Source organism: Pongo abelii, chromosome 20 (genome assembly GCF_028885655.2).
Source record: "Pongo abelii isolate AG06213 chromosome 20, NHGRI_mPonAbe1-v2.0_pri, whole genome shotgun sequence".
NCBI lineage: Eukaryota > Metazoa > Chordata > Mammalia > Primates > Hominidae > Pongo > Pongo abelii.
This window is the reverse complement of record NC_072005.2, coordinates 46,740,338-46,766,478: the sequence shown is the minus strand read 5'-3', so window position 1 is coordinate 46,766,478 and position 26,141 is coordinate 46,740,338. Positions and strand designations below refer to the sequence as shown.

The following is a 26,141-nucleotide window of genomic DNA, read 5'->3' as shown; positions in this document are numbered from 1 at the left end:
TACTAAAAATACAAGAAAATTAGCCAGGCATGGTAGCACATGCCTGTAATCCCAGCTACTTGGGAGCTGAGGCAGGAGAATCTCTTGATCTTGGAAGGCGGAGGTTGCAGTGAACCAAAATCGTGCCACAGCACTCCAGCCTGGGAGACAGAGCAAGGCTTAGTTTCCCAAAAAAAAAAAGAGTCAAATATTGTGTGATTCTGTTTATAGGAAATAATCAGAACTGGTAAGTCTACAGGGACAAAAACTAGATTATCAGGGGCTGAGACGAAAAGGAGAATGGGGTATGGGGAGTGACAGCTCGATAGGTATGGGTATTGTTGGGGGAGATAATGAAAATATTTGGAACTAGGTGAATCATCTGACATCGGGAATTCAAGACCACCTAAAAATACAAAATTTAGCCTGGCATGGTGGCAGGGGCCTGTGATCCCAGCTACTCCAGAGGCTGAGGCAGGAGAATCTCTTGAACCCAGGATATGGAGGTTGCAGTGGGCTGAGATGGCGCCACTGAACTCCAGCCTGGGTGACAGAGTGAGCCTCCATCTCAAAAAAAAGAAAATGATTGGAACTAAATGGTGGTGGTTGTACAGCTTTGTGAATGAACCATATGCCATGAAATTGTACACTTTAAAATGGCTAATTTTATGTTATGTGAATTTCATCTTAATTTTTAAAATTATATATATATATGGCTGGGCAAGGTGACTCACGCCTGTAATCCCAGCACTTTGGGAGGCCGAGGAGGGCAGATCACTTGAGTTCAGGAGTTTGAGACCAGCCTGGCCAACACGGTAAAACCCCATCTCTACTAAAAATACAAAAATTAGCTGGGTGTGGTAGCGCACACCTGTAATCCCAGCTACTAGGGAGGCTGAGGCAGGAGAATTGCTTGAACCCTGGGGGTGGAGGGTGCAGTGAGCCAAGATCATGACACTGCACTCCAGCCTGCACGACAGAGTGGGACTCCATCTCAAAAAAAAAAAAATATATATATATATACACACACACACACATATACAAAATTTTGTATATTATAATTTTCAATAATCTCACTCCTCCACTCACTCGCAATGTGATCTCAGACAACAGGTGCCATGGAGGGGAAGGAAGCTGGCTTGCAGCAGGTCTCTTACAGGCAGGAAGTTGCGGGGAGTCAGAGCCATTGTCTACAGAGGCGGGGACACTGAATGACCCTGGAATCCTTTGACCCCCTTCCCTCAGCCCCTTCAGCGGGGCAGGAAGCGGATCTGGTACGTTGGGGGTATTTTGCCCACACCACACTCCTGGGGTGTCAGGTCGATGTCTTCAGGAGCCACGGGGCTGGCCACGGAGAAGTTCTGGAGGATGGTGGTGAAGAAGAGGAACAATTCAGCGCGGGCGATGCCTTCACCAAGACAAATCCGCTTCCCTGTGGGCACAGAAGGTCACCAGCATGGGCACAGGGCAGGTGCATACTTTTCGCTCTGCCATGTCCCTAAGCCCAGACACCTATGTCCATTGCAACAGATTTGCATAAGACTGGCCTTTAACCTACAATTCAGGGTGGACTTTTAGGAAGCTGCTCTGAAACCAGGTGCAAATCTTTGAGTGGATGTGCCATGTTCATTTCTCTCTCTCTCTCTCTCTTTTTTTTTTTTTTGAGATGGAGTCTCTCTCTGTCACCCAGGCTGGAGCACAGTGGCACCATCTCTGCTCACTGCAACCTCCGCCTCCCAGGGGGTTCAAATGATTCTTGTGGCTTACCCTCCCAAGTAGTTGGGATTACAGGCACCCGCCACCATGCCTGGCCACTTTCTTGTATTTTTAGTAGACATGGGGTTTCACCATGTTGGCCAGGCTGGTCTCGAACTCCTGACCTCAGGTAATCAATCCACCCACCTTGGCCTCCCAAAGTGCTGGCATTACAGGCGTGAGCCACTGTGCCCGGCGCCATGTTCATTTTTCTAGTACAGAGTTTGTAGCTTCTGTTAGAGTTCCAAAGGGTTTGGTGACCCCCAAAAAGTATAATGACCCACTTCTGGTTTTGTGTGTGTGTGTGTACCTCTACATGTGTGAGTGTGAGCACATTTATGACAACATTTTTAGTGTCTTCACTTTTCATATGGGGAGAATGACACGTCTCTCAAAGGGCTTTTCTGAGGTTAAAGGATACAATTGTAAAAATTATTAGAATAGCACTTGGCTTGTGCTAAGGAGCCTTAAGGTTTGGTTATCGCCTTGTGTTTGTTTCTGGGGGTATGTGTGGGGTATGTGTTTCTGGCCATGTGTCTGTGTGTGTGTCTCTGGGCTGTTTTCTGGTCTCAGCCTGAGATCCACAGGCTTCAAGAGTTCAGGGGGTAAAAAACCCAAATTGTATATAAATTGTGAATGGGACTGATGCATACGAGACAGGGAGGGTCTATGGCTTCTACTGATTCTCAGAGGTGCAAGGAATCTCAAGTAGGTTCTAAACCACAGATTGTGAGAAAAATGAGAACAAAGGGAGCTGGAAAAAGCTGAGGCACAGACAAAGGGAGCCTTTCCTTTTACTTCAGTGTTTCGTAATCTGCAAAACTTGGAAAGGTTATGTCAGTGTGAGTTTTCAGGCATTCCCTATGCCTGTCAAGTTGTTGGACAAGTGTGTCTACGTGGAGGTGTCTGGAAAGGGGTCCATGTCCCTTTGGCACATCCAGAAGGTGGGCAACATGAGCTTAGAAACAGGCAGGTCTCTGGGCTGGTTCTTCTGTAACTATTTGCGTGACCCAACATTTTTCACAACAGCCTGAGGCTTTTATCTACCTCTCATCACGCCCTGAGGCTTGTTATCTCCCTCTCATCACTCCCTCCCCATCTCTGGGACCGTCTGTTTGGACACTTTCAAATTTCTTTGGCTGCAGTACCCTTTTGGCTTGGGTTATGCCTTTCTTTCTGCCCCTGGCAGCCTTACCCCTGTCTTTGTCTATACCTGTCAGACACTGTGTCTCTTCTTTTCCTCTCCTTCTGTTGGCTTTCTTCCATCTTGCTTAACTTCCTATCTCCATCTACTTGAATCTGACTCCTCACCAATCTCTGTTTCTCTCTCCTTCTTTCATCTCCCTCTAAAGATACCTTTTTTGCCTTGTTCATTCTTTCTTCCTCTCTTCTTATGTCACTCTCTCTTTTTCCTATCTCTTATTCTGTTTCTCTCCTTTCCCTCCTTCTTTCTCCCCTCCTCCTTCCTTTTCCTCCTCTCTCTCCTCTTATTGCTCCTCCTCGTCTTCTCCTTATGTGGCTCTCTATGTCTCTCTCTCTCTCTTCCTCTCCGTATACTGTCTCATGTTCACCCGCTGTCCGTCTTTCTGCCACTGGCTTCCCATCTCTATCCTTCAGTGTGTTCCCTCTTTGTCCCTAACTCTGTTTCTCAGTCTCATTATCTTTGTTAATTATCTGTTTCTGTCCTTATTTCCCTACATCTCTGCCTGTCTTAAAACAAAATAGCAGGCCAGTTGCAGTGGCTCATGCCTGTAATCCTGGGACTTTGAGAGACCGAGGCGGGCATATCACAAGATCAGAGGATCAGGGCCATCCTGGCTAACACGGTGAAACCCCATCTCTACTAAAAATACAAAAAATTAGCCAGGCAGTGTGGCACACGCCCACCCATAGTTCCAGGTACTCAGGAGGTTGAGGCAGGAGAATCACTTGAACCCGGGAGGCAGAGGTTGCAGTGAGCTGAGATCGCGACACTGCACTCCAGCCTGGGCAACACAGGAAGACTCTGTCTGAAGAAGGAATAAAAAAAAAAAAAAACTTAAGATAGTAAAATTTAGAGAAGACATTGACCCTCAAGCCATCACCCCATGTGTTCCCAATTTTCATTGAAGATAAAATGTGGAAGGAGGTCACTGTACTGCACAAAACCAGGGACTGGGCCAGGACCCTGGATCACTGAAGTCACTGATGAAACTCAAGACTGGGGGTTTGTTTCTGGGGCATTTCATGGATGGTGCATGTTAAATTAAGTTAAATTTGGCCTAAAGCGGCCTCCCTACATAACAAACTGTAATGTAACTCAACATGTAAACAAACTGCAATGCAACTTGAGAGTATATTCTTGTAACAAGTAACCTTGGACAATCAAGGCAGCCAAGCTTCAGCCAATCACAGGCTGCAAGCTGCTCAGACATGCTCAGATAAGGCAAACACAGAGCTGTAACCAATCAGGCTGTTTCTGTACCTCAGTTCCTTTCCCTGTGGATAAATAGTGCCTGACCACATTGCTGGGTGGAGCTCTCTGAACCTTTCCTGGTTCCATGTGCTGTCCAATTCATGAATTGTTTCTTTGCTCAAATAGACTCTGCTAAGTTTAATTTGTCTAAAGTTTTTCTCTTAACCAGCCAAAGAGTGGAGGATGAGAACTGGGACAAGTCAGAGCATGTCAAGACCTTCTCCACCTCCCCAGTGCTAGACCATAAATCCAAACTCCTCCCACAGCCTTCAAGGTCCTGCCCAGCTGAGCTCTTTGTCTTATTCCCTTCTGCAATCCACACCCAAGGCTCACTGGACTTCCTATAGGTTCTCAGTGGTACCATCACGTTTCCACCTTTGGCCTTTGCCCTTGCTGTTTCCTTTGCCTGGAACACACTTTGCAATGATTGAGTGATGCTCACCCATGAACATGTTAGCTTGGAAGCCAGTTCCTCTGGTAAGCTTTTCCTTACTGACCCACCACAAGATTAGCTAGTATTCCCTATTTTGTGCTCCCAAAGCTCCCTTTAGAGCACTTATCACAATTATGTCTAATTATAATAATAAATGCCCTTGTGAGCATGTCCTTTGTGCCAGGCAGTCCTAAGCATGTTGCAGGCATTCATTCATTTCATGAGATGATTATTTTATTATTATTTGATGAATGCCCATCTTCCCTGCTGGACTTTAAATTTCCTGGGGCAGGAACCCTGTCTCTGTGTGACTTGTTTGATGCATTATCTTCAGCCCCCAGTACAGCACTGGGCTTAGGGTAGTGCTCAATAGACTTTTTTCTTTTTAAGAAAATGAATTCACTGAGGTTTAGAGATGTTAAAATACTTGCCCAAGGTCCTGCTTGCCCAGATGTGCCTTTGGGAATGTAATCTTCTTTCTCAAGCCTCCTTACAGGGTTGTAGTGAAAATGGAATGGGATAAGGCAGGTGAAGTAATTGGAATATATTTAGTGCTCAATTAATAAGGACCTGTCATTTTTTTTTCTCAAGCTGAGGATAGGACCTGCCCTCTGGTGTCTGGGAAAGAAATTGTGGGTCCAGCTTACCTAAGGAGAAGGGGATAAAGGCTTCATTCTTTTTCAGTGCCCCACTGGCATCCAGAAAGTGGTCAGGATTGAAGGCGTCTGGTTTTTCAAAGTAGTGTGGGTCACGGAGAGCAGTGCTCAGGATGAGAAATACTTCCGTGTCCTGAGGGAGGATCACAAGATCAAAAGATATTGCCATTCCCTGCCCACCCTCCACACACCCCACAAAAAAGAAAAAGAAAAAACAAAAACAAGGGGACTCAATTGAGAAGCCAACAAAAGGTTGAGTTTGGGGATTAAGAGAATCCAGGATGCCCACACAGGAGGGATATGGGGATCCAGTCAGTCTTGCCTTGGGGATGATGTACCCTCGGAAGCTGGTGTGTTGGGTGACAATGTGGGGCACACCCATGGGGAGAAGGTCGGCAAATCTCTGAATCTCATGGATGACTGCCTCTGTGTATGGCATTTTGGCTCGGTCATGAAGTTCTGGAGGGCGATGTGGTCCAATCACCTGTTCAATCTCCCTGTAGACTCTCTCTGCACAGAAAAGAAGACCAATGAATCTCATTTTAAAGAGGCATTTCAGGCCAGGCATGGTGGCTCATGCCTGTAATCCCAGCAATTTTGGAGGTTGAGGTGGGTGGATTCCTTGAGGTCAGGAGTTCAGGATGAGCCTGGCCAACATGGCAAAATCCTATCCCTACTAAAAATACAAAAAATTAGCTGGGTGTGGTGGTGCATGCCTGTATTCCTAGCTACTCAGGAGGCTGAGGCAGGAGAATCACTTGAACCCAGAAGGTGGAGGCTGCAGTGAGCTGAGATCGTGCCACTGCACTCTAGCCTGGGTGACAGAACAAGACTCCATCTCAAAAGAAAAAAAATTTTTTTAAAAAGAGACCTTTCAGCAGGGACACTACTTTCTTTTGACCAATGAAAAACCTATAGTAAAGGGTTAGATCCTTGGTACCCCTCAAAGTAATCAGCATGAGGTGAGGGGAGGTGGGAGGAAGCAACAAGAATTCTCACTGCTTGAAATCTAATGAATATTATGGATCCTCTTCCCACATGCACAGGTACACACACACACATGCACACACACAACATGATTTTGCATGGTATTTCAGATTAAGAACTCCAGGCTACAAACCTCTCAAAACACCCTCTTTAAGATGAGTAGAAAATGAACTAATATTTATTGTGTTTATAATATAGGTGAGACACTATTCTTGGTCCTCAGGTATATAACAGTGTAATAGAACAATAGATGAATCCATGAAGAACTAGATAGATAAATAAATACATGAATCAATCAGTCAATAGATCAATTCATGGATGGAAAGATTGATGAATAAATGAACAAACCAATAAATGGATGTCTATATGTACTTATCAATTAATAGATGGATTGATTAATTAATCACTAATGAATGGTCCATAGACAAAGAAATCAATGAACTCAATTAATGAATAATCACATGAATAGCTAGATTTATGGAAGAGCAAGTGAATAATTAAATTAGTAAAGTATGAGTAAATAAAGGAATAAATGAATGGCTGGATTGAATGATAAATAGATCAGAGGTGAATAAACGAGTGAATTATTGTGATGAATGAAGGAACGCATGGACGGATTAAGTGTGAATTGAAAGATTGACTGATGGAAGGATAAGGGTGAAACCTAGTTCATAGAAGGATGGGTGAATGCATGTATGAATGAATGAATGAATGAATGAGCCAATGAATCAATGACAAATAGTCCATCAACATATCACTGTTTCAAAGGATCAACTTGTGGACCAAGTAATCCAAATAAATGAATGACAGTATATGTCCTTAAATGAATTATAAATGAAAGAATCAGTAATTATACATTCTTTAATTAATGAATTAAAGAATGAATAGATGAAAAGATAAGTGGATGGATCGATTTTTAAGTGATGGCACAGAAAGTCAAATATTGCATGTTCTCACTCATAAATGAGTGCTACAAAATGTGTACACACGGACACAGAGAGAGGAATGATAGACAGTGAAGACTCAGAAGAGTGAGGGGGCAGAAGGGGGGTGAATGATGAGAAATTACTTAATGGGTACAATGTACACTGTTTGGGTGATAAATACCCTAACAGCCCAAACTTGACCACTACAAAACCTACGCATGTAACAAAACTGCATATGTACCCCTTAAATTTGTACCTCATGAAGTCAGGAGATCGAGACCATCCTGGCTAACACGGTGAAACCCCATCTCTACTAAAAATACAAAAAATTAGCCGGGTGAGGTGGCAGGCGCCTGTAGTTCCAGCTACTCAGGAAGCTGAGGCAGGAGAATGGCATGAACTCTGGAAGCGAAGCTGGCAGTGAGCCGAGAGCATGCCACTGCACTCCAGCCTGGGCGACAGAGTGCGACTCTGTCTCAAAAAAGACAAAAAAAAAAAAACCAAAAAACGAACAAATAAAAACCTTAGAACAAAAAATCCTTAAGTGATGGAAGAAAACAGTGGGAGAATGCATGGACAGATTCTTCATGTGTCCATGCATCCACCAACAGAATTGGCTTGGTTGGAATCTAGCCCAGAGCCTACAGTGCTCCCGGAATAGGAAGCCAGCATCCCCTCTCTCATCCAGGTGGTACCCATAGCCCCATTTCTGCAGCTCAGAAGGAGGTCAGAAGACCCCCTTGACTGGCTGTCCTTGGCCCACCTGCGACATGAGGGTATTTGAGCATGAGCAGGAAGCCGTAGCGGAGAGTGGTGCTGGTGGTCTCAGTGCCAGCAAAGAAGAGCGAGAGCGTGTTGAGGGTGAGGTTCTGGTGGCTGAATTCACTGTGTGCGTTGGATTTCTCCTGTGTCCACGGTAGGGAAGGAAGGAGAGGGTCAGTGGGGGCTGTAGCCTTGCTGTGCATACGACCATCTCCCTGGCTGCCCTCCATTTGCCTAAAGGTCTTTGACACTATCTGGCCCAGTTTGCTTTTCTCTGTCCTCTACATGTCCAGCCACATATCTCTAACTCGTCTCTCTCAGCCTCTCTTTACTCTTCCTGGCTCTGTTTCTATCTCTCTCCACATCTCTTTGATGTGTTTCTCTCTTTTTGTCTCCCAGTCTCTTTCTGCCTCTGTGAGTTTTTTCTCTTGTTGCTGTATTTTTGTCCCTTGCCCAGAATTCCTTCCTCAGCCAGTCTTCTCTCTCCCTCTCTCTCTCTCTCTGTCTTTCATTCTGTCTCCCCACCTCCCCTCTCTCTCCATCTCAGTTCCTCCTCCCTATTTCCTCCTTCCTTTCACCTCGTCTTTCTTTCCTTCCTCATCTGCTCTCCTCCCTTTCCCTATTCTCCCCTCCCTAGTCTCTCTTCTTCCCTCCCCATTTTCCTCTTCCCTACCCCTTTCCCTCCCTCTTCTCACCTCTCCATCTTGCCCTCCCTCCCCTCCTCTCCCTTTTTCCTCTCCCAGAACCCACTTTTTCCATGTGGAGCAGGTAGGTGTCGATGAGGTCCTTGGGGGTGCTGGGGTCCAGGGTTTCACGGTGCTTCTCCACACTGTGGCCAATGTAAGCATTGATTTCCTGAAGGTTTTTGTAAACTTGCCTGTGTGCCCCAGGAAAGTATTTCAAGAAGCCAGAGAAGAGCTCAAACAGCTGCAAGAAAGAAGCGGTGGTGAGGTTTGCCTAGGGCTGAGCTAGCAGGTCACAGGGAGAGAGCCCCTCCTGGGCCCCAATCCCTCCATGGGAACCACAATTCCCCACTTCCCTCTGTCTCTGAATCCCTCACTCACTGACTCTATGTCTCCTTTGATCTATCTCACATTTACCTCTTTCTGCATCTTCCTCCCTCATACTTCTGTCTTTTTCTTGGCCTCTGCCCCATCTCCCTGCCTCTCTCCTTTCTATCTCTCTTTGTCTCTGTCTCACTTCCTTTCTGTGTCACTCATTGTCTACCTCAGCCTGTTTATTTGTCTTTCTCATACTTTTCTCTCCCTCTTCCCACCTCTCCTCATCTCCCTTGCCATGTCAGACATTAATAAAATGATTCTTACACAAGATAAGCCTGCTGACATGTTAGGACTATGTATTTTGGAGGTTATTTCTACTACTTTGATGAACAATGGAATGCCTAATTTATTGCAAATAATTGCAAAAATGCAAATGTATACAGTGAGATGTAAATTTCCTTCTTAATCTCTCTTTCTAGAGATAACCATTGTTAACTGTCTGGTGGGTCGCCTTCCAGACTTTTCTCTGTGGTTCTCAGTGGGAGGAGAACATTAGAATTATTGGTCGGGCTTGTTACAAGTTCTCACCTTGGGCCCCATCCCAGACTTTCCAGATCAGACCGCCTGGAAAGTAGGGTCCTGAAAATCCATAACTGTGACAACTCTACATGTGAATCCAACATACACCCCTGCTTAAGAGCTGTAGCTATGTTGACCAGCCTGGCCGACATGGTGAAACCCCATCTCTACTAAAAATACAAAAAAATTAGCTGGGTGTGGTGGCGCTCGCCTATAGTCCCAGCTACTCGGGAGGCTGAGCCATGAGAATCGCTTGAACCTGGGAGGTGGAGGTGGCAGGGAGTTGAGATCACACTACTGCACTCCAGCCTGAGCAACAGAGCAAGATACTGTCTGAAAACAACAACAACAACAACAAAACTACAGCTATGCATACTGTTCTGCAACTTGATATTCTTAAATTTAATATGTAATAGGCATATTTCCAGGTTAATAAATAAGGAGACATTTTAGTATTTTGTTTTAAAAGAGCAGAAGATTACCTTTATAATCTGGAGAAAGAAAAAAAACACAGAGGGAGAAGGAGAAATGGGAGAAAATGAAGAAATGCTGTTCCTTATTGTCATTTATCCTTGATTTTCTTTAGGTGGAGAGCTTTACCAAAGACTGAGAAGCAAGGATACAGAAGAACCAGGAGCAGCCTGGGCATGGTGGCTCACACCTGTAATTCCAGCACTTTGGGAGTCTGAGGCAGGCAGATCACTTGAGGTCAGGAGTTCGAGACCAGCCTGGCCAATGTGGCAAAACCCCGTCTCTACTAAAACTACAAAAACATTAGCCAGGCGTAGCAGCAGGCGCCTGTAATCCCAGCTACAGGCGGCTGAGGCAGGGGAATTGCTTGAACCAGGGAGGTGGAGGTTGCAGTGGGCCAAGATTGTGCCACTGCACTCCAGCCTAGGCAACAGAGTGAGGCTCCGTCTCAAAAAAAAAAAAAATTAGCCAGGTGTGGTGGCACATGCCTGCAGTCCCAGCTACTTGGGAGGCTGAGGCAGGAGAATCACTTGAACCCGAGAGGTGGAGGTTGCAGTAAGCCCAGATGGCAACACTACACCCCAGCCTAAATGAAACAGTGAGACTCCGTCTAAAAAAAAAAAATAACAAAAATGACATCCAGGAGCAGAAGAGTAGACATCAAGCCCAAAGCCTCGTTCATTCTCTCTCTCCCTCTCTTTCACACTCATTCTCATCAACTCTGTCTCTCAGAATCTTTTGATTTCTGCCTTTCTTTGTCTTGTTTTTGCTCATCTTCCTTCTCTCAGTCTCTCTCTATTTCTGCCTCCCCATCACGCCTCATTCTCTCTCTCAGTGTCTCTATCCCTGTCTCACCGTCTCCCCTCCCTCCAGGTCTCCATGTCCCTGATTCTTCACATGTCTCTGCCTTTCTTCCAGGGATAAGCTGCATTTCTGAGCCCCCAAGACAGGTCATCCTTTTCTCGTGTGTCCTGGATGTTCACCTCACCCCCACCCCCACCCCCGCCCCGTCCCTCTCCCTCTCCCTGACCTGGCCGAATACAGAGCTGACGAGTGAAAAAGTCTGGTAGAACAAGTTCAGTATCTTCAGGAACTCTTGATCTTGGTAGTGGAATCGTTTTCCGAAGACGATGGAGCAGATGATGTTGGCGGTAATGGACTGGAAGAGGAAGGTAGGGTCCATGAGGGCTCCTAGGAAGAAGCAGCAGGTCAAGGACACAGACTGAAGGGCCTGGGGAACATCAGGCTGTCACCCATCTCTGTGTGATTGTCTGCCATCACTCAGTAATGGTAAACATGAGAATAACCATAACAGCTAATTATGTACCAGCACTTCACACATAATTCCACTGACCTCTCACTACAACAATGTGAGGCAGATGCAATTCGATTATTAGCTGCAATTTATAGATGGGCAGACAGAGAGGTTGAGTAATTTGACCAAAGTTGCATAGCTACTCATTACTGAGGCCAGGATTTAGACCTAGGCAACCCAGCTATAGAGTCCATGAAGCCGGTTCTCACTCTGCACCTCCTCTCAGGCCCCACCTCTGACTCTGGGAGCGAGTAAAGTTAAATCCCAGGGGTAGGGGCTGGGCAGAGTAGGTGTTCAATCAATTGCTTGTATAAATTAAAAAGCCCTGGGTGGGCACAGGGGCCCATACCTCTAAACCCAGCACTTTGGGAGCCTGAGGCAAAAGGATCAGGAATTCAAGACCAGCCTGGGCAACATAAGGAGACCCTGTCTCTACAAAAAAAATAAAGAATGTAACTAGACATGGTGGCACATGCCTATAGTCCCAGTTGAAATAGTCAGGGGGCTGAAGTGGGAGGATCACTTGGGCCCAGGAGTTTGAGGCTGCAGTGAGCTATGATCGTGCCACTGCACTCCAGCCTGGGTACAGAGTGAGACCCCGTCTCTAATTTAAAACGAATAAAAAACCATCTTTCCACCCCTACCTATTACTCCCCCTTAATCTCTTCTTTCCACATCTAGGGCTCTCCAGTCTTCTGGGAATTGTTCTGTACTTGTTAAGTGATACCTGTATACACCAGGCTCAGCACTGGCCCCAGCTGGAGGGAGGGTGGTCTGTGAGCACCCAAGAAGGTCAGGTTAGTGCAGCCTCTCTCTGGGTCTCACTTGCCTGTCTTCTCTCATTCCTCTGCAGACCTTTTCCTAAGCCTTGTCTGTCTGTCTCTCTAATTTTCTCTGCCTCAATTTCTCTTTGCCTTTGTTTCTTTCTGTCTCTCTGTGTGTATATTTGTCTCCCCCCCACCGCCTTTTTTAATTTTATTATTGTTATTATTATTTTTGGAGACAGAGTCTCACTCTATCATGCAGGCTGGAGTGCAGTAGTGTGATCTTAGCTCATGGCAACCTCCGTTTCCCAGGCTCAATCAATTCTCCTGTCTCAGCCTCCTGAGTAGCTGGGATTAAAGGCAAGTGCTACCAAGCCTGGCTAATTTTTGTATTTTTAGCAGAGATGGGGTTTCACCATGTTGGCCAGGCAGGTCTTGAACTGCTGGCCTCAAATGATCCACCAGCCTCAGCCTCCCAAAGTGCTGGGATTACAGGCATGAGCCCTGTACCCAACCTATATTTGTTTGTTTTGGTCCCTCCATCTCTCTCTTTCCTCCTGCCTGTGTCATTGTTTCTTCCTGTCCTTCTCTTCAGTCTTCTTGTCCCTGTTTCCCTATAGCTCCTGGGTCTCTACCTCCCCACGCAGCCTCTGCATTTACATCCCAGAGCCTCTTGAGAAACTTTGATAAGAGAGATTGTAAACACCTGGCATGAATGAGATGGAGGTGCTAGCCAGAGACCCTTCACCTACATGTTCCACAGACACCAAGTTATGGAGAACTCAAAAATAACCTAGTGATTCTTTGATGACCCCTCCAGCTGCACCCAGGCAGAACACCCCATCTGGCCTGTCTGCTCACTGCCAGCTCATCAGCACTTCACCCAGGGCAAGGAAAACACAGGTCATTAGTTGTTAAATGTCTGTAGTTTTTTTCTTTTACATAACTTCTGTTTTTGACTTTGACAGACACAATTCATCCATGAAATTTTATGTCTTTGAGAGTTTGTTTGTTTGTTTGAGACAGGATCTTGCTCTGTTGTCCAGGATGGAGTGCAGTGGCACAATCGCAGCTCACTGCAGCCTCAACCTCCTGGGCTCAAGTGATCCTGTAGTCCCACCTTAGCCTCCTGAGTAGCTGGGACTACAGGCACACACCACCATGCCTGGCTCATTTCTTTTCTATACTGTGTAGAGACAGGATCTCATTATGTTGCCCAGGCTGTTCTCCAACTCTTGGCCTCAAGCAATCCTCCTGCCTGAGCTTCCCAAAGTACTGGGATTACAGGCAAAAGTCATCACATCCAGCCTCTTTGAGTAACTCTTGGACATTATACACCTGGCATCTCTCTCTTTCCCTGGTTCTGTTTGTTTCTCTCCTGCCAATCCCTGTCCTTCTCTATTCCCCTGTCTCTCTCCCTCTCTGTCCCTATACCTCTGTCAGATCATGTCTCTGGTTTTGTCTGTCTCTGCCCATGTATACCTCTCTGTCTTTCTGTTCCTATACACCCGCATCTCTCAGTGTTTCATTGTCTTTCTTTCCTATTCATCCCCCAGAACTCACCCTTGGATTTCCGAAGCTCCTGTATCAGACACTGAGCCTCCTCCTGAATCCGCTCCTCCACACTCCGCTTTCCCATCCCGAAGTCCCTCATGGTGGTCACAGAGAATCGCCGAAGCACCTTCCAGCGGTTTCCATTGGCAAAGATCACACCTGGGGTGCAGGGGAGGTGTGGGTTGGTTGCAGAGGAAGTTGGAAGAAGGCTCTGAGTCCTTCTTTCCCCCATATACTCCCTTCCCTGATGCACCCCCCACCCGCCCCCTCCCAGTGCCTCTGAGGCCCTCACCATATCCCCGGAAGACTGGGTCGACCATGGCGATTTTTCCCCGGCCAGAGAAGGCCTCAGCCTTGTCCACCAGGGCCTCCCGTATGGCCTCTACTCCACACAGCATGACCACGGGCCTCGGTCCCAGGTGTACCGTGAAGACGTCCCCATATTTCTCTCGGAACTGCCAATCACATCCACACCAGGGGTGGCTGTTAGTCAGCATACACCTCCGTTGTAAAACTATCAAAATACTTACATACCAGATTGGTAATTAGCCCCTCCCCAACATCCGCCTCCCCAGGCTGCCCTTCCCCCTGCCAGGACCCAGCAATTGAGGGTTAATGGTTAACGGTGTCCAAGGGAGAGAATACAGTCATGGATTCTTAGTTTCCGTTTCTGGTTGGGCCAGAAAAGCCCCTTCCTCATCCTTCTTTTCTGTGTATCACTGGAGACAAAAACTGAAAACCATGGCTTCAGGCTGCTAAAAAGCTAAAACAAAACAAAACAGAACAACAACAACAAAATAAGGCAGGTTGGACAAGCTTAGGTTAATGGGTGGCCCAGCCAGGGTCTGCTCTGGCTTGTGCCCTAAAAAGTAAAGATGGTTGATAAAATATGATGAATATCACCCCCACTGCATACTTCTTATGATTTGTGGTTTTGCTTTTTGCAGTTTCAGTTACCTGCAGCTAACCACAGTCTGAAAATATTAAATGGAAAATTCCAGAAATAAACAATTTGTAAGTTTTAAGTTGTGCATCATTCTGAGTAGGATGATGATGTCTCTCACCATCCACTCTGTCCCACCCCAACATGAATCATTCTTTGTCCACCATGTCTGCACTGTGTATACCACCCTCCCCATATAATGTGATTGTATAGGAAAAAAAAAGAGTATGCATAGGGTTCAGTATTATGTGGGGTTTCAGGCATCCACTGGGGGTCTCAGAAGATATCTTCCAGTGCATAAGGTGGGATTACTGTGCAGCCACTTGGGGAACTGCTGGGCAGTATTTCCTGAAGCTGAACAAACAGATACCCAGGAAACCAGCCACTTCACTCCCAGGTACATGCCCAGCAAAAATGTGTATGTGTGTTCACCAAAAAATGAACAAAATATTCACAGAAGCTTTCTTAATAAAATGCTCATCAATATAGATATAGTCAAACAGTGAGGGTTCTCACAATAGAATACAGCAACAAAAACAACAAACTACAGCTACAGGTGATAACATGGCTGAAACTCACAGGCATAATGTTGAGGGGAAGCAACTAGGCACAAAAGAGTCAATGCCTCATAATTTTATGTGTATGAAGTTCAAACACAGGACCAGGTGTGGTGACTCACATCTGTAATCCCAGGAATTTGGGAGGCTGAGACAGGCTGATCAAGAGGTCAGGAGTTTGAGTCCAGCCTGACCAGCATGGTGAAACCCCATCTCTACTAAAAATACAAAAATTAGCCAGGCATGGTGGCTCTCACCTGTAGTCCCAGCTACTCGGGAGGCTGAGACAAGAGAATTGCTTGAGCCCGGGGAGGCGGAGGTTGCAGTGAGCCGAGATTGTGCCACTGCACTCCAGCCTGGGCGACAGAGCAAAATTCAATCTCACAAACAAACAAATAAAAACAAAAAAGAAGTTCATACACAGATAAAATCAACCCATGATCAAGATGGTAGGTGGATAGTGAATAGAAAAGAACAGGGTGCGGGGTTTTGGGGTGTTCTTGCTACTTGGCCTGCATGTCAATTACATGAGTATGTTCAGTTTGTGAAAATTCATTGAGCTGTGTGCTTTTTACAGTGATGTTCAACTTCAATAAAAACTTGACATAAAAGTCATAAAATTTGTTAAGTTTACTTACAAATGCCCTGCATTGATCTCTGCAAAGCTCCTTCACTGGACTTCTGGATTACATGCTTACTCCACTTAACAATTGTTTCACTGCCCCACAAGCCAAGGTAACCCCACTAAAATGTAAAATAATTAATATCCATATGCTCACCAAGGCCTCCAATGCTCCCACTTTGCTGAGAATAAGATCTGAAGTCTCCACTGATGGTTCACATGGTCCTACATGATGTGGCCCTATTACCGCTCTGACTTCTCCCACTCACTCCTCCATGTTGTTCTCTGAGATTTTTCCTGTTTCAGGATTCTTGCAGCCACCCCTGCCTCCTTCTAGTGCCTTCCACCTGAATCTTTCATTGTCCCTGCTCAGAAAAAAAAACAAGACCGTCTTCCCCTAACCACTCAATCTAACATAGTTCTCATCACTGTCTGACATATTCCCCTGTTTTAGTTTAATCATAGCTCTTCTCCACCTAACATTTCCTTGTCTGTTTATTTTTTGCTCATCTGTCTCTGCCAATGGAATGTCCATAAGCACAGTGGCCTCGTGTGTCTTGTCCAAGATGCCACATCATCAATTCCTAGAATATTTCCTGGTACATAGAAAGTGCCCAGTGAATTGTTATTGGATTCGTGAATAAATGAATGAGTGGATCAAGGTAGTTGCCATTTAATGAGCACTTAGTATATACTAGCTCTATGCAATATCCCATTTAATCCTCACAACCACCTTAGGGGCACACATTCTCATTGCCATTATCTTAATTGACAGAAGAGAAAACTGTGACTCAATGCATAAGAGTTGAATCTGAGACACGAGCCCGCATTCCTCTGACATCAAAAAGAATCTGGAAGCTTATTGGGAAATGGAAAAGCAACAGCACCACCTTCCTCAGCCCTGACACACACTTGCTCATGCCCTCCCTCTTTCCCCCACCCCCAACAGATGCAATCATCATAGATGGTCGTGAATACCTAGAGGATCCTTGGAAGGTTTATGAAAGAGTTTTAGGGAGTCTGTGAAGCCTCACAACTTTATGCAAACATGTATGTGCCTATTTGGAAAAGAGGGGGCCACAGCTTTTATCAAACTCTCAGAGGATTTCATAATCCACAAATCGTTAAGCAGCTTTAGTCTAGGAGGGCTTTGGAGACAGACCTCCTGCTGGATCTCAGCTTCCCCTTTTCCCAGTTGTGTGCCACTGGACAAGTGCTTTCCCCAGGCTGAGCATCACTATCGCTACTTTTGTTTGTTTGTTTGTTTTTGAGATGGATTTTCACTTTTGTTGCCCAAGATGGAGTGCAATGATGCAATCTCGGCTCAGGGCAACCTCCGCCTCCCGGGTTCAAGCAATTCTCCTGCCTCAGCCTCCCGAGTACCTGGGATTACAGACATGTGCCACCATGCCCAGCTAGTTTTGTGTTTTTTAGTACAGAGAGGGTTTCTCCATGTTGGTCAGGTTGGTCTCGAATTCCCGACCTCAGTTGATCCACACGCTTCAGCCTCCCAAAGTGCTGAGATTATAGGCATGGGCTGCCACGCCTGGCCACCATCCCTAATTCTAAGATGAGGGTAGCACCTCATCTTGTCCACAGGTAGTTGTAAATGACACCTGGAAAATCCCATGACAACACAGATAATTCCCAGACACATTACTCTAGTGAGAAAGCTAAGTCCATTGATTCACATGATTGCGTGATACTCTTGTCACACATGGAAAATGATGAAAAGAAAACAATAGGCACTTGGGACCTTTACCTATATGATGCAACTCTATTTGGTGGGGAGGGATCCCCAGATCTGTGACCCCCTACTGAGGGCTAGGCAGCACTTTGCAGGCCCTGGCAGACTGCTAGTTCCACTGAGTCAGGCTTGGAGCTTTCACTCAATGACTCCTTCATTTGTTCCTGTACACATATTTACTAAACACCTATTGTGTACCAGGTACTATGTTCAGCACTGTTCTGATACCTCACAGGCCTTCCTTGTCTGGAAGTGTGAGGGAGAGCTCAGCCACAGGATCACAGGTAAATGCAGCATTGTCAAGGACATAGGCTCAGTAAGGAGGGGCAGCTGGTGTATGAGAGCATATGGTGGGGACCTGGGGGTCAGGAAGTCTTCCCAAGGGAGCTGCTGCCTGCCTAGATAGCTAAGAAACCCCAATAATGAGGAGCAGACACCGTTCTTGCACTGACATTAACCAAGATGACCCACCCGCATCCTCAAACAACAACAACAACGACAAAAACTATTTGCCCCAAGTCCTCCCTGTGAGAAAATGGAAAACTTTGCTGCAGTAAAGGAAGGGAGAGGGTCAAACATGTCTATGCAAAACTTATCCCAATGCTTTGGGAGGTTGAGGCAGGAGGATTGCTTGAGGCCAGGAGTTCGAGACCAGCCTAGGCAACATAGTGAGACCGTCCCCCAAACACATCTCTACAAAAATAAATAGTGGGGCATGGTGGCTCACACTTTTAGTCGCAGCTACTCTGGAGGCTAAAGTGGGAGAATCTTCTGAGCCCAGGAGTTCAAGGCTGCAGTGAGCTATGACTGTGCCATTGCACTCCAGCCTGGTTAAGAGAGTGAGATCCTGTCTCTAAAACAATTTAAATGAAAAAATTCTTTAATATCATTCCTGACAAGCATCCACTTTCTATGAACTAATAAGGTAGCCACAAAGATCCTTTTGAAAACTCATTTTAGGCAAATACGAATTTCAATGACAGTTTTGCTTGTTTCAAAATTTGTAAAGGATTGGGATATTCAATGACCATACCAGCTTTCATAAAGAAAGCGGGCAGTGGGATACCAAGAGCTAGAAGGAACAGCAAATTCTGTTAACAGAGGCATGATTTGTGGGTAGATAGCATCTGCAGAGCTTGGAAAAAACCCTTAAAGAGAAGGTTCAGTGAATTGTGTAGGATGTCTTTGACCAGAATTTAAACCTATACACACTTTCCTAAATGTTATCACTCCTCACATTTCAGATGACTTTTTTTTTAAGAGACAGGGTCTTGCTCTGTGCCCAGGCTGGAGTGCAGTGACGTGATCACAGCTCACTGCAGCCTCAAACTGCAAGGCTCAAGTCATCCTCCTGCCTCAGTCTCCCAAGTAGCTGGGACTACAGGCACATGCCACCATGGCTGGCTAAATTTTTAAAAGTTTTTTGTAGAGACAGGGTCTTGTTTGGTTGCCCAGGCTGGTTTCTAACTCCTGGCTTCAAGCGATCCTCCCACCTCAGCCTCCCAAAGTGTTGGGATTACAGGTATAAGCCACCATGTCTTTGTGTGTTGCCCAGTGGGGTCGTGAGCCACCCAAATAACATCATATCTAATCATAAGACTCCTTGGCTCCCTCCATGTCATTCCTCTGAAAAATCTAAGTGTTCCATAATTTGAGAGTCTGTGACCAATTACCTTGTATCTTCCAGGTAAAGTGGCAGTGTCTAATAACCAAAGACCACATGTTTTGACTAAGTGTCTAAGATAAATATATATGTATGACATTTATCACATTCATCATTTGTATGTCCATGTATTCTGTCTAAGCAAATAATTTAAAAATTCATAGTAGTATTGGCATATATACTCTGTAGTTGGTATCATTAAAAAGACCATTGATCAAAAATAAAAAAAAAAAACTCTATTAGTAGTAAAAGGATAATGAGCCTAAGATTCAGGAGTATGGTCAACATGGGAGGGGGAAGGGGAAGAGGAGCTGGAAGGTATTGTCAGTGTTCTAATTCTCCCATTGGAAAGTGGGTTGATTGATTAGTAATAATAAGCAGACAATTAATCATAAAATCATGCATGGTAAGCAGTGATAAGCCAGGTAAATACTGAGCAAGTGGCAGTTGCCATTATAGGGCATTATGTGTACTGTTGATAAGCACTCCCTATCCAGACTCCTTTCCTGCTCTCCCTCTCTCTTCCACTTTCCTGGCACTGACATGGGCTAGTCTGCTCTCTCTCATTGGCACAGCAAAATCTATTTGATTCGTGCCACCACCTCTTTTACCTCATTCTTTCAGTGGCAGGCAGGTACCCAAGGATGTAACAGAGGATGGCAGAGAAGAGTGAAATTCTACACCTGCGGCTCATACCCAGACACCTCTTCACACCCATTCACCCCTCCAAGGACAGTGCCCCCATGCAGTTCCAATTCAGAGACAGGGTCTCAATCTGTCATCCAGGCTGGAGTGCAATGGCACCATCAAATTACCTATGATAACCTATTTAATAAACCAGTATTATGTACCTGAATTAGAGGAGCATAAATTGCTACTTATGGTATTAAAATTTGTACTTAAGAGTCTGTAATTCCAATGTGAAGCGTGCACTCATGGAGACCCTAGATGGCCGCCTGGTCCTTCCTGAGTTCTTAAAATTTCCATTACTAAAAGCTCTGTATTCCATGACTCATCATAGAAGAGAGAAAATGATCCAAACTATGAAAAAATATTGATGAGGTGACTGTTCCAAGATTGCTAAATGGTTTATAACTAATATTTGGTTTCTCAAATCCATAATTCTAGTAAGACAACAAAAACCTCAGGCGATATATTTCTGGCACTTGGTAGATCATTTGAACACTTGAAAATGGAGTTAATTCAACTGCCAGATTCATTGCATGTTTTCTGGTTGTATTAAAGCATTTCTATGCACAAAGATCAATCAATGCCATAACAGTAGATAAAAGGTTATTAGAAAATATATTTCCTTACTGGGCATTCCTGGAGAACTCTCCAGTGATAGAGGTATTTGTTTCACTAGACAAGTGGTAAAACAGTTAAATAAGGTATTGAAGAAGGAATTAATGAAATCAACTATAACCTAATAGTAGTAGTAATATAAATTTTAAAATCCTTTTAAGGTTGCTGCAAAGTATGGCTGCACCTTACATTCAAGTTGAAAGTGAATATTAACAGCCTGTCTTCTCTCTGTGGACAGAGGACCTTATCTATACTCCCCAACTCCACATTCCTCAAAGTTTATTACAGGCCCAGTGAGTTCCTGCACAGCTGCAGGGTCACAGGACCAACAAGTTTAGGTTGCAAGACATGTCTTTCTCAAGATGTAAGAAATGTTATTTAACTGCTTTGTTTATCACTTCTGAGACTGGCTTCCTGCCTCATGTAATTCCCACCTTAATATGTTTAGAAGTAGGAAAAGCCCTTTGTTCAGGTCTCAGACTTTCTGGATGTATGTCTGGCTGAACCAGTGATCACCTTAATTTAATAAACTCTCCTGAACGTTTTTCAGTCTCTCCAGTCTTTGATTGTCCCGCAACAGTATTACAAACAAATATCATTAGGCAAAGCATGCCGAATTGATTGGAGTCCCTTGGTCTAAGGTATTATTGATTGATGGCAATTAGATCCACTCCTACTGGAAAGACATAGATGGATCTCTTGTAAAATAGTAATAGAAGGCCTATGACCCTAATAATAGAATCTCATGTATCTCCCACTCTTATAAACTCTGATGTGACTCAATAATGCAAGGCTATAATACTTTATGCCAAAGCATGTTTTCACCAGGTAAAATGAGTCATTGATGACACATCAGTTGATGACAACCAGACCTTTCATGATCTAGAATTTAGAGGTTGGGCCCTTTGGAAATGACACCAGAGAAACTGTCCTTGAACTCGATTGTAAGGGACCATACCAAGTTCTTCTAAGACTGTTCCTTGCACTCCATTGGAAAGGACAATGCCAAGTTCTTCTCTGTAGCAAAATGTCAGGGTCTCGGATCTTGGATCCACATCTCTCCATTGGAAAGGACCCTTCTAGACTCCTAGAACTCTATGTCTGTTGGAGACCTTAAGGCAAAGCTGACCAGGGAAGTTTTTCCCCAGAAGCAGTTGGCATCTTATATGTGGACAGCTTTTCCAAGATTGTGGATCAAGATTTCTCTTCCATCGTGAAAGCATTATCTTTTATCCTTTCTTCCCTGTTTCTTGCTGTCCTAACGTTTTCCCATTCCTTACAAGAAAATCCATAGGACTATAATCTGTGAATGGCTTTAGCAAAGGCTTATACTCTAGCAAAACAAACAAACAAACAAACAAAAGCAAGCAGTTGCTGAGTTTGTGAGCCAATGCTCCAAAATCAGGAAATAATTTCACTGGTGCCAATGCCTCTTCATGTTCCCAATGAGAATCACCCAGAAACCCCAAAGGAGGAGTGGAAAGCTATATCTTGATATTCTACGCATCATGGCCACTTGCTTTTTTGCACTCACTGGAAATATTTGGTAGTGATTATGTTATTAGTTAGTTAATATAATATAATAACAGTATGTAATAACATACTATTAACTAGCTAATAACATAATCACTACCAAATATAGAAAATGTATCTGAATGATGGCTGCAAAAGGCATATTTTGCTTCCAGGCATCCTGTATGCAAGACCTGGCGACTACCTATGTGGATATGGGTAATTGCATGTGTAATGTTACTGGATTAAATATGGTAAAGTGGCCAGGCATGGTGGCTCACGCTTGTAATCCCAGCACTTTGGGAGATTGACATGGGAGGATTGCTTGAGGCCAAGAGTTCAAGATCAGCCTGGTCAACATAGCATGACCCCAACTCTATAAAAAATAAATAAATAAGTGAATACAGTAAAGTCTCTTTCCAACTAAATGTGGTTATGCACCCTCGCAGCATGCTAGAAAAAGACCACAAAAAAGTAAGTTTCCCACCTTGTTCAGGAGCTATGCAGACTTATGTGTAAACAAATCTAACTGATCTCTGCTCTAATGCCAGTAGGTGACCCTCTTTTCCAACCCCACGAGGGCCTACCTTGAGTATCCTGAGGTTTGCTTATTCTGTTCTTTCTCCTCACTGGTCCAGAACTGGCTATTTGGCCTAGCTCACTGCTGCTTTCCAAATTGTTTCCCTGAGAGTTTCCTAATACTTCCCGTAGTGAAAAGCCAAAACAGTCAATAACTGAAATTACTATCAACCTCAAAATCGATGAAGATAAGTTGGTTTCTGTTCAGTAAAGATTCCAGTTGGGTTCCTGGGTGCTCACTCTTGGTGGTATTTGAGTGACAGTTGTTTGGAATCTGAGGCTAATTTATACATTAAGGGACATCTTGAATTTTGTAGCCAGTTGAAACTCCAAGGAGTTCTGATGGGTAGAAGCCACTCTCCAGAAAGGAGATGGGAACATATGTGGCAACAAAAATGCTTAATGGAACATCATGCAATTTTAGATCTCCTCTATGCCCATCTTGGAGGCTTGTGTATGGTGCTGAAGAAAACCAAATATTGCTCTTATCTTTCCAGTGAATTCACTAGTACAGATAACTTAATTTAAAATGTGGCTGACATGCTGTTTCTCTAGACACTGCCACCAAATACACTAAGGACATTTCTCAGGGGAAAGAAACAGATATGTGTTTACAGGTGCAGCTAACAGTTGGTTTGCAAGCATCCTGAATGGTGATGTTAAGTGATATGGTTTGCTTCTGTGTCCTCACCCAAATCTCATCTTGAATTGTAATCCCCAGGTGTGGAGGCAAGGACCTAGTAAGAGGTAACTGGATCCTGGGGGCGGTTTCCCCCATGCTGTTCTTGTGACAGTGAGTGAGTTCTCACAAGATCTGATGGTTTTATAAGAGGCTCTTCCCCCTTGGCTCTCTCTCTTTTTCCTGCCACCTTGTGAAGAAGGTACTTGCTTCTCCTTCACCTTCCACCATGATTGTAAGTTTCCTGCTTCTCATTCACCTTTTGCCATGAATTGTATTTTCCTGGGGCCTCCCCAGCCATGTGGAACTGTGAGTCAGTTACATCCCTTTTCTTTATAAATTACCCAGTCTCAGGTATGTCTTTATAACAGAGTGAGAATGGACTAACACAGCAAGCCTGGCTATCCCAAGCTTTTCTTCTCTTAATGTTTCTTCTAGTGGGTCTCCAGGATACTATGATATGTGTTACAAATGAATGCCTCTATAAATCAAGTTATTTTACAGCAAGCTCTGGTCCTTAATCACCATCATGCCCTGAACAAAATCTATGACCAATTGGAATCTAATACTATTGAACTATCTTTATTGTCTGACCTTTGAATTATTTGATTTTTATCAGTTTGGTTCATGGACACACTCAAGTTAAAAGAGACTATTAACAGCCTTTCTTCTCTCTGTGGACAGTGGACCTTATCTATACCCCCAAGTCCACATTCCTCAAAGTTTATTACAGGCCCAGTGACTTCATTTTCTTTGTATTACCCTCCTGAGAGCCATCATAACAGTCTCCCTGATGTGTTGTATTTTCTCAGGAGTGTTGGCCGGGTGCAGTGGCTCACACGTGTAATCCTAGCCCTTTGGGAGGTCAAGGCAGGTGGATTTCTTGAGCCCAGGAGTTTGAGACCAGTCTGGGCAACATGGCAAAACCCTGTCTCTACAAAAAATAGAAAAATTAGCTGGGCATAGTGGCATGCACCTGTAGTTCCAGCTACTTGGGGGGCTGAGGCAGGAGGATCACCTGAGCCTTGGGAGGTCAAGGCTGCAGTGAGATGTGATCATGCCACAGCACTTCAGCCTGGCTGACAGAGTGAGGCCTTGTCTCAGAAAAAAAAGAGGCTTAAATGCTCATATGCAGCCATTCTTTGTACATCCAATGGTCTCATTACAGTGGGAACAACAAAAACATGAAGAAAACATAAAGAATCACTCAACTACTTTGACATTGTCCATTGTGAATTCCATACTGAGAGCAAACAAGTCCATTGTGATGGTGACAGAAGTAATGTTGATGCCCAAGGTTTTGGTCAATCTCAAAATTTTGAGGCTGACCAAAAGGGGAGAATTGTTTAATTAAATTAAATTGGACCTAAAGCTCTCTCTGTATAGAGTGAACTGCAACCTAACTTGGGAGTGTATATATATATATATATATATATTTTTTTTTTTTTTTGAGAAGGAGTCTCGCTCTGTCACCCAAGCTGGAGTGCAGTGGAAAGATCTTGGCTAACTGCAACCTCCGCCTCCTGGATTCAAGTGATTCTCCTTCCTCAGCCTCCTGGGTAGCTGAAACTACAGGCACACACCACTATGCCCAGCTAATTTTTGTATTTTTAGTAGAGACAAGGTTACACCATGTTGGCCAGGCTGGTCTCGAACTCCTGACCTCAGGTGATCCACCACCTCGGCCTCCAAAAGTGCTGGGATTACAGGCATGAGCCACTGTGCCCGGCCCAAATGAATATATTCTTGTGACAAATAGCCAAGTGTTGGCTAATCACAGCGGCTGAGCTTTCAGTCCACACAGGCTGCAAACTGCTCAGATTGTGACCAAGTAAGGCAAGCTGTGATCTGTGGCCAATCAGGCTGTTTCTCTATGTCACCTCCTTTTTCTGCCTGTAAATACCACTTGACCATACTGCCGTGTGGTGTCTTTCCTGGTTTAGGGAGCTGTCCAATTCATGAGTCACTTCTTTGCTCAAATAAACTCTGCTAAATTTAATTTGATGTTTTCCTCCTAATACTACCACCCATCACGCTTCACTATGCTCCGTACTCACCAACCATCCCTGTGCCACCCCTGACTCTGGAAGTCTGCCTCATTCTGTTTGGTGAAGGATCCCCAAGTACCAAGGCAAGAAGCAGCCCACCCTCAGACCCCATTCATCTGTGTCTTACCCTCAGAAAGGATTTGAGTAGGCCTCTTCTGTCCATCTGCAGAAGGTTCCCCAAAAGGGGCAGAGGGCGGGGACCTGGTGGGAGGCGGCCATGGGTGTTAGGGTGGCCCTGAACCAGGAGTAGCAAGAGGCCTGTGAGGAGTGCAAGGAAGAGGAGGACGCTGAGCTCCATGGTCCCAGTCTGACTGCCCTGCACCCCGCTGCAGCCTCCAACTGGGCCTTTTATCCTGACTCTGCCTCTCCACCCAGTTATGAAATTTCATCCATTCCCCACCTCCTTTTTCATCATTGTCCAGGAGCATTAGCTTAGAAAAAGGTGTTAGGGAACCCAGACTTCCTGCTTAGGCAACCCAGTGACCTGATGCCTATCCCTTTACCCACTCTGTAGATGTTGGCAGGGATACAGCGGTACAGATATCAAAGTCCATGTGAGCAAGTGAATGTGTGGGTGTGTGGGTATGTGTATGTCTATTTTTGTAAGCATAGGTGAGCTTGCACTTTTTAACTTAACTTTGACTGTTTGTCTGTACTTGCATGCATTTGTCCATGCCTGCTTGCATCCGTGTATGTGCTTATATGGTTTTTATATGTAAAGGAGTGTTAGAATTTATGCAAATGTGCTGGCGTATATTTCTGTGGTTGAATGTGGGGGTGCTTATGTGTGTATCCTTGCATGTGTGTGAGCTTCCTTGTATTTATACAGTTTTATATATGAAAGTGCAT

General features: G+C 44.8%; 1 protein-coding gene across 1 annotated transcript; it reads right to left on the bottom strand.

The window, feature by feature from the left end:
• Positions 1-1,111: 1,111 nt before the first annotated feature.
• Positions 1,112-25,590, bottom strand: LOC100458142 (cytochrome P450 2B6). Its single transcript, XM_002829257.6, has 9 exons — positions 25,420-25,590; positions 13,930-14,092; positions 13,647-13,796; positions 11,035-11,195; positions 8,704-8,880; positions 7,955-8,096; positions 5,601-5,788; positions 5,270-5,411; positions 1,112-1,411 (listed from the first exon to the last, which is right to left on the bottom strand). Exons 1-9 carry the CDS (start codon positions 25,588-25,590, stop codon positions 1,230-1,232), a joined length of 1,476 nt encoding a protein of 491 aa, XP_002829303.1. The 3' UTR covers positions 1,112-1,229.
• Positions 25,591-26,141: the final 551 nt, after the last annotated feature.

Excerpts from the sequence above, each read along its gene's own strand:
- LOC100458142 (XM_002829257.6), bottom strand. The coding sequence starts at position 25,590 with ATGGAGCTCAGCGTCCTCCTCTTCCTTGCACTCCTCACAGGCCTCTTG. Across the intron at positions 8,881-11,034 it reads TCAGCTCTGTATTCGGCCAG|CTGTTTGAGCTCTTCTCTGG; the intron begins GTCAGGGAGAGG and ends TCTTTCTTGCAG. Across the intron at positions 5,412-5,600 it reads GAGGGTACATCATCCCCAAG|GACACGGAAGTATTTCTCAT; the intron begins GCAAGACTGACT and ends ATCCTCCCTCAG.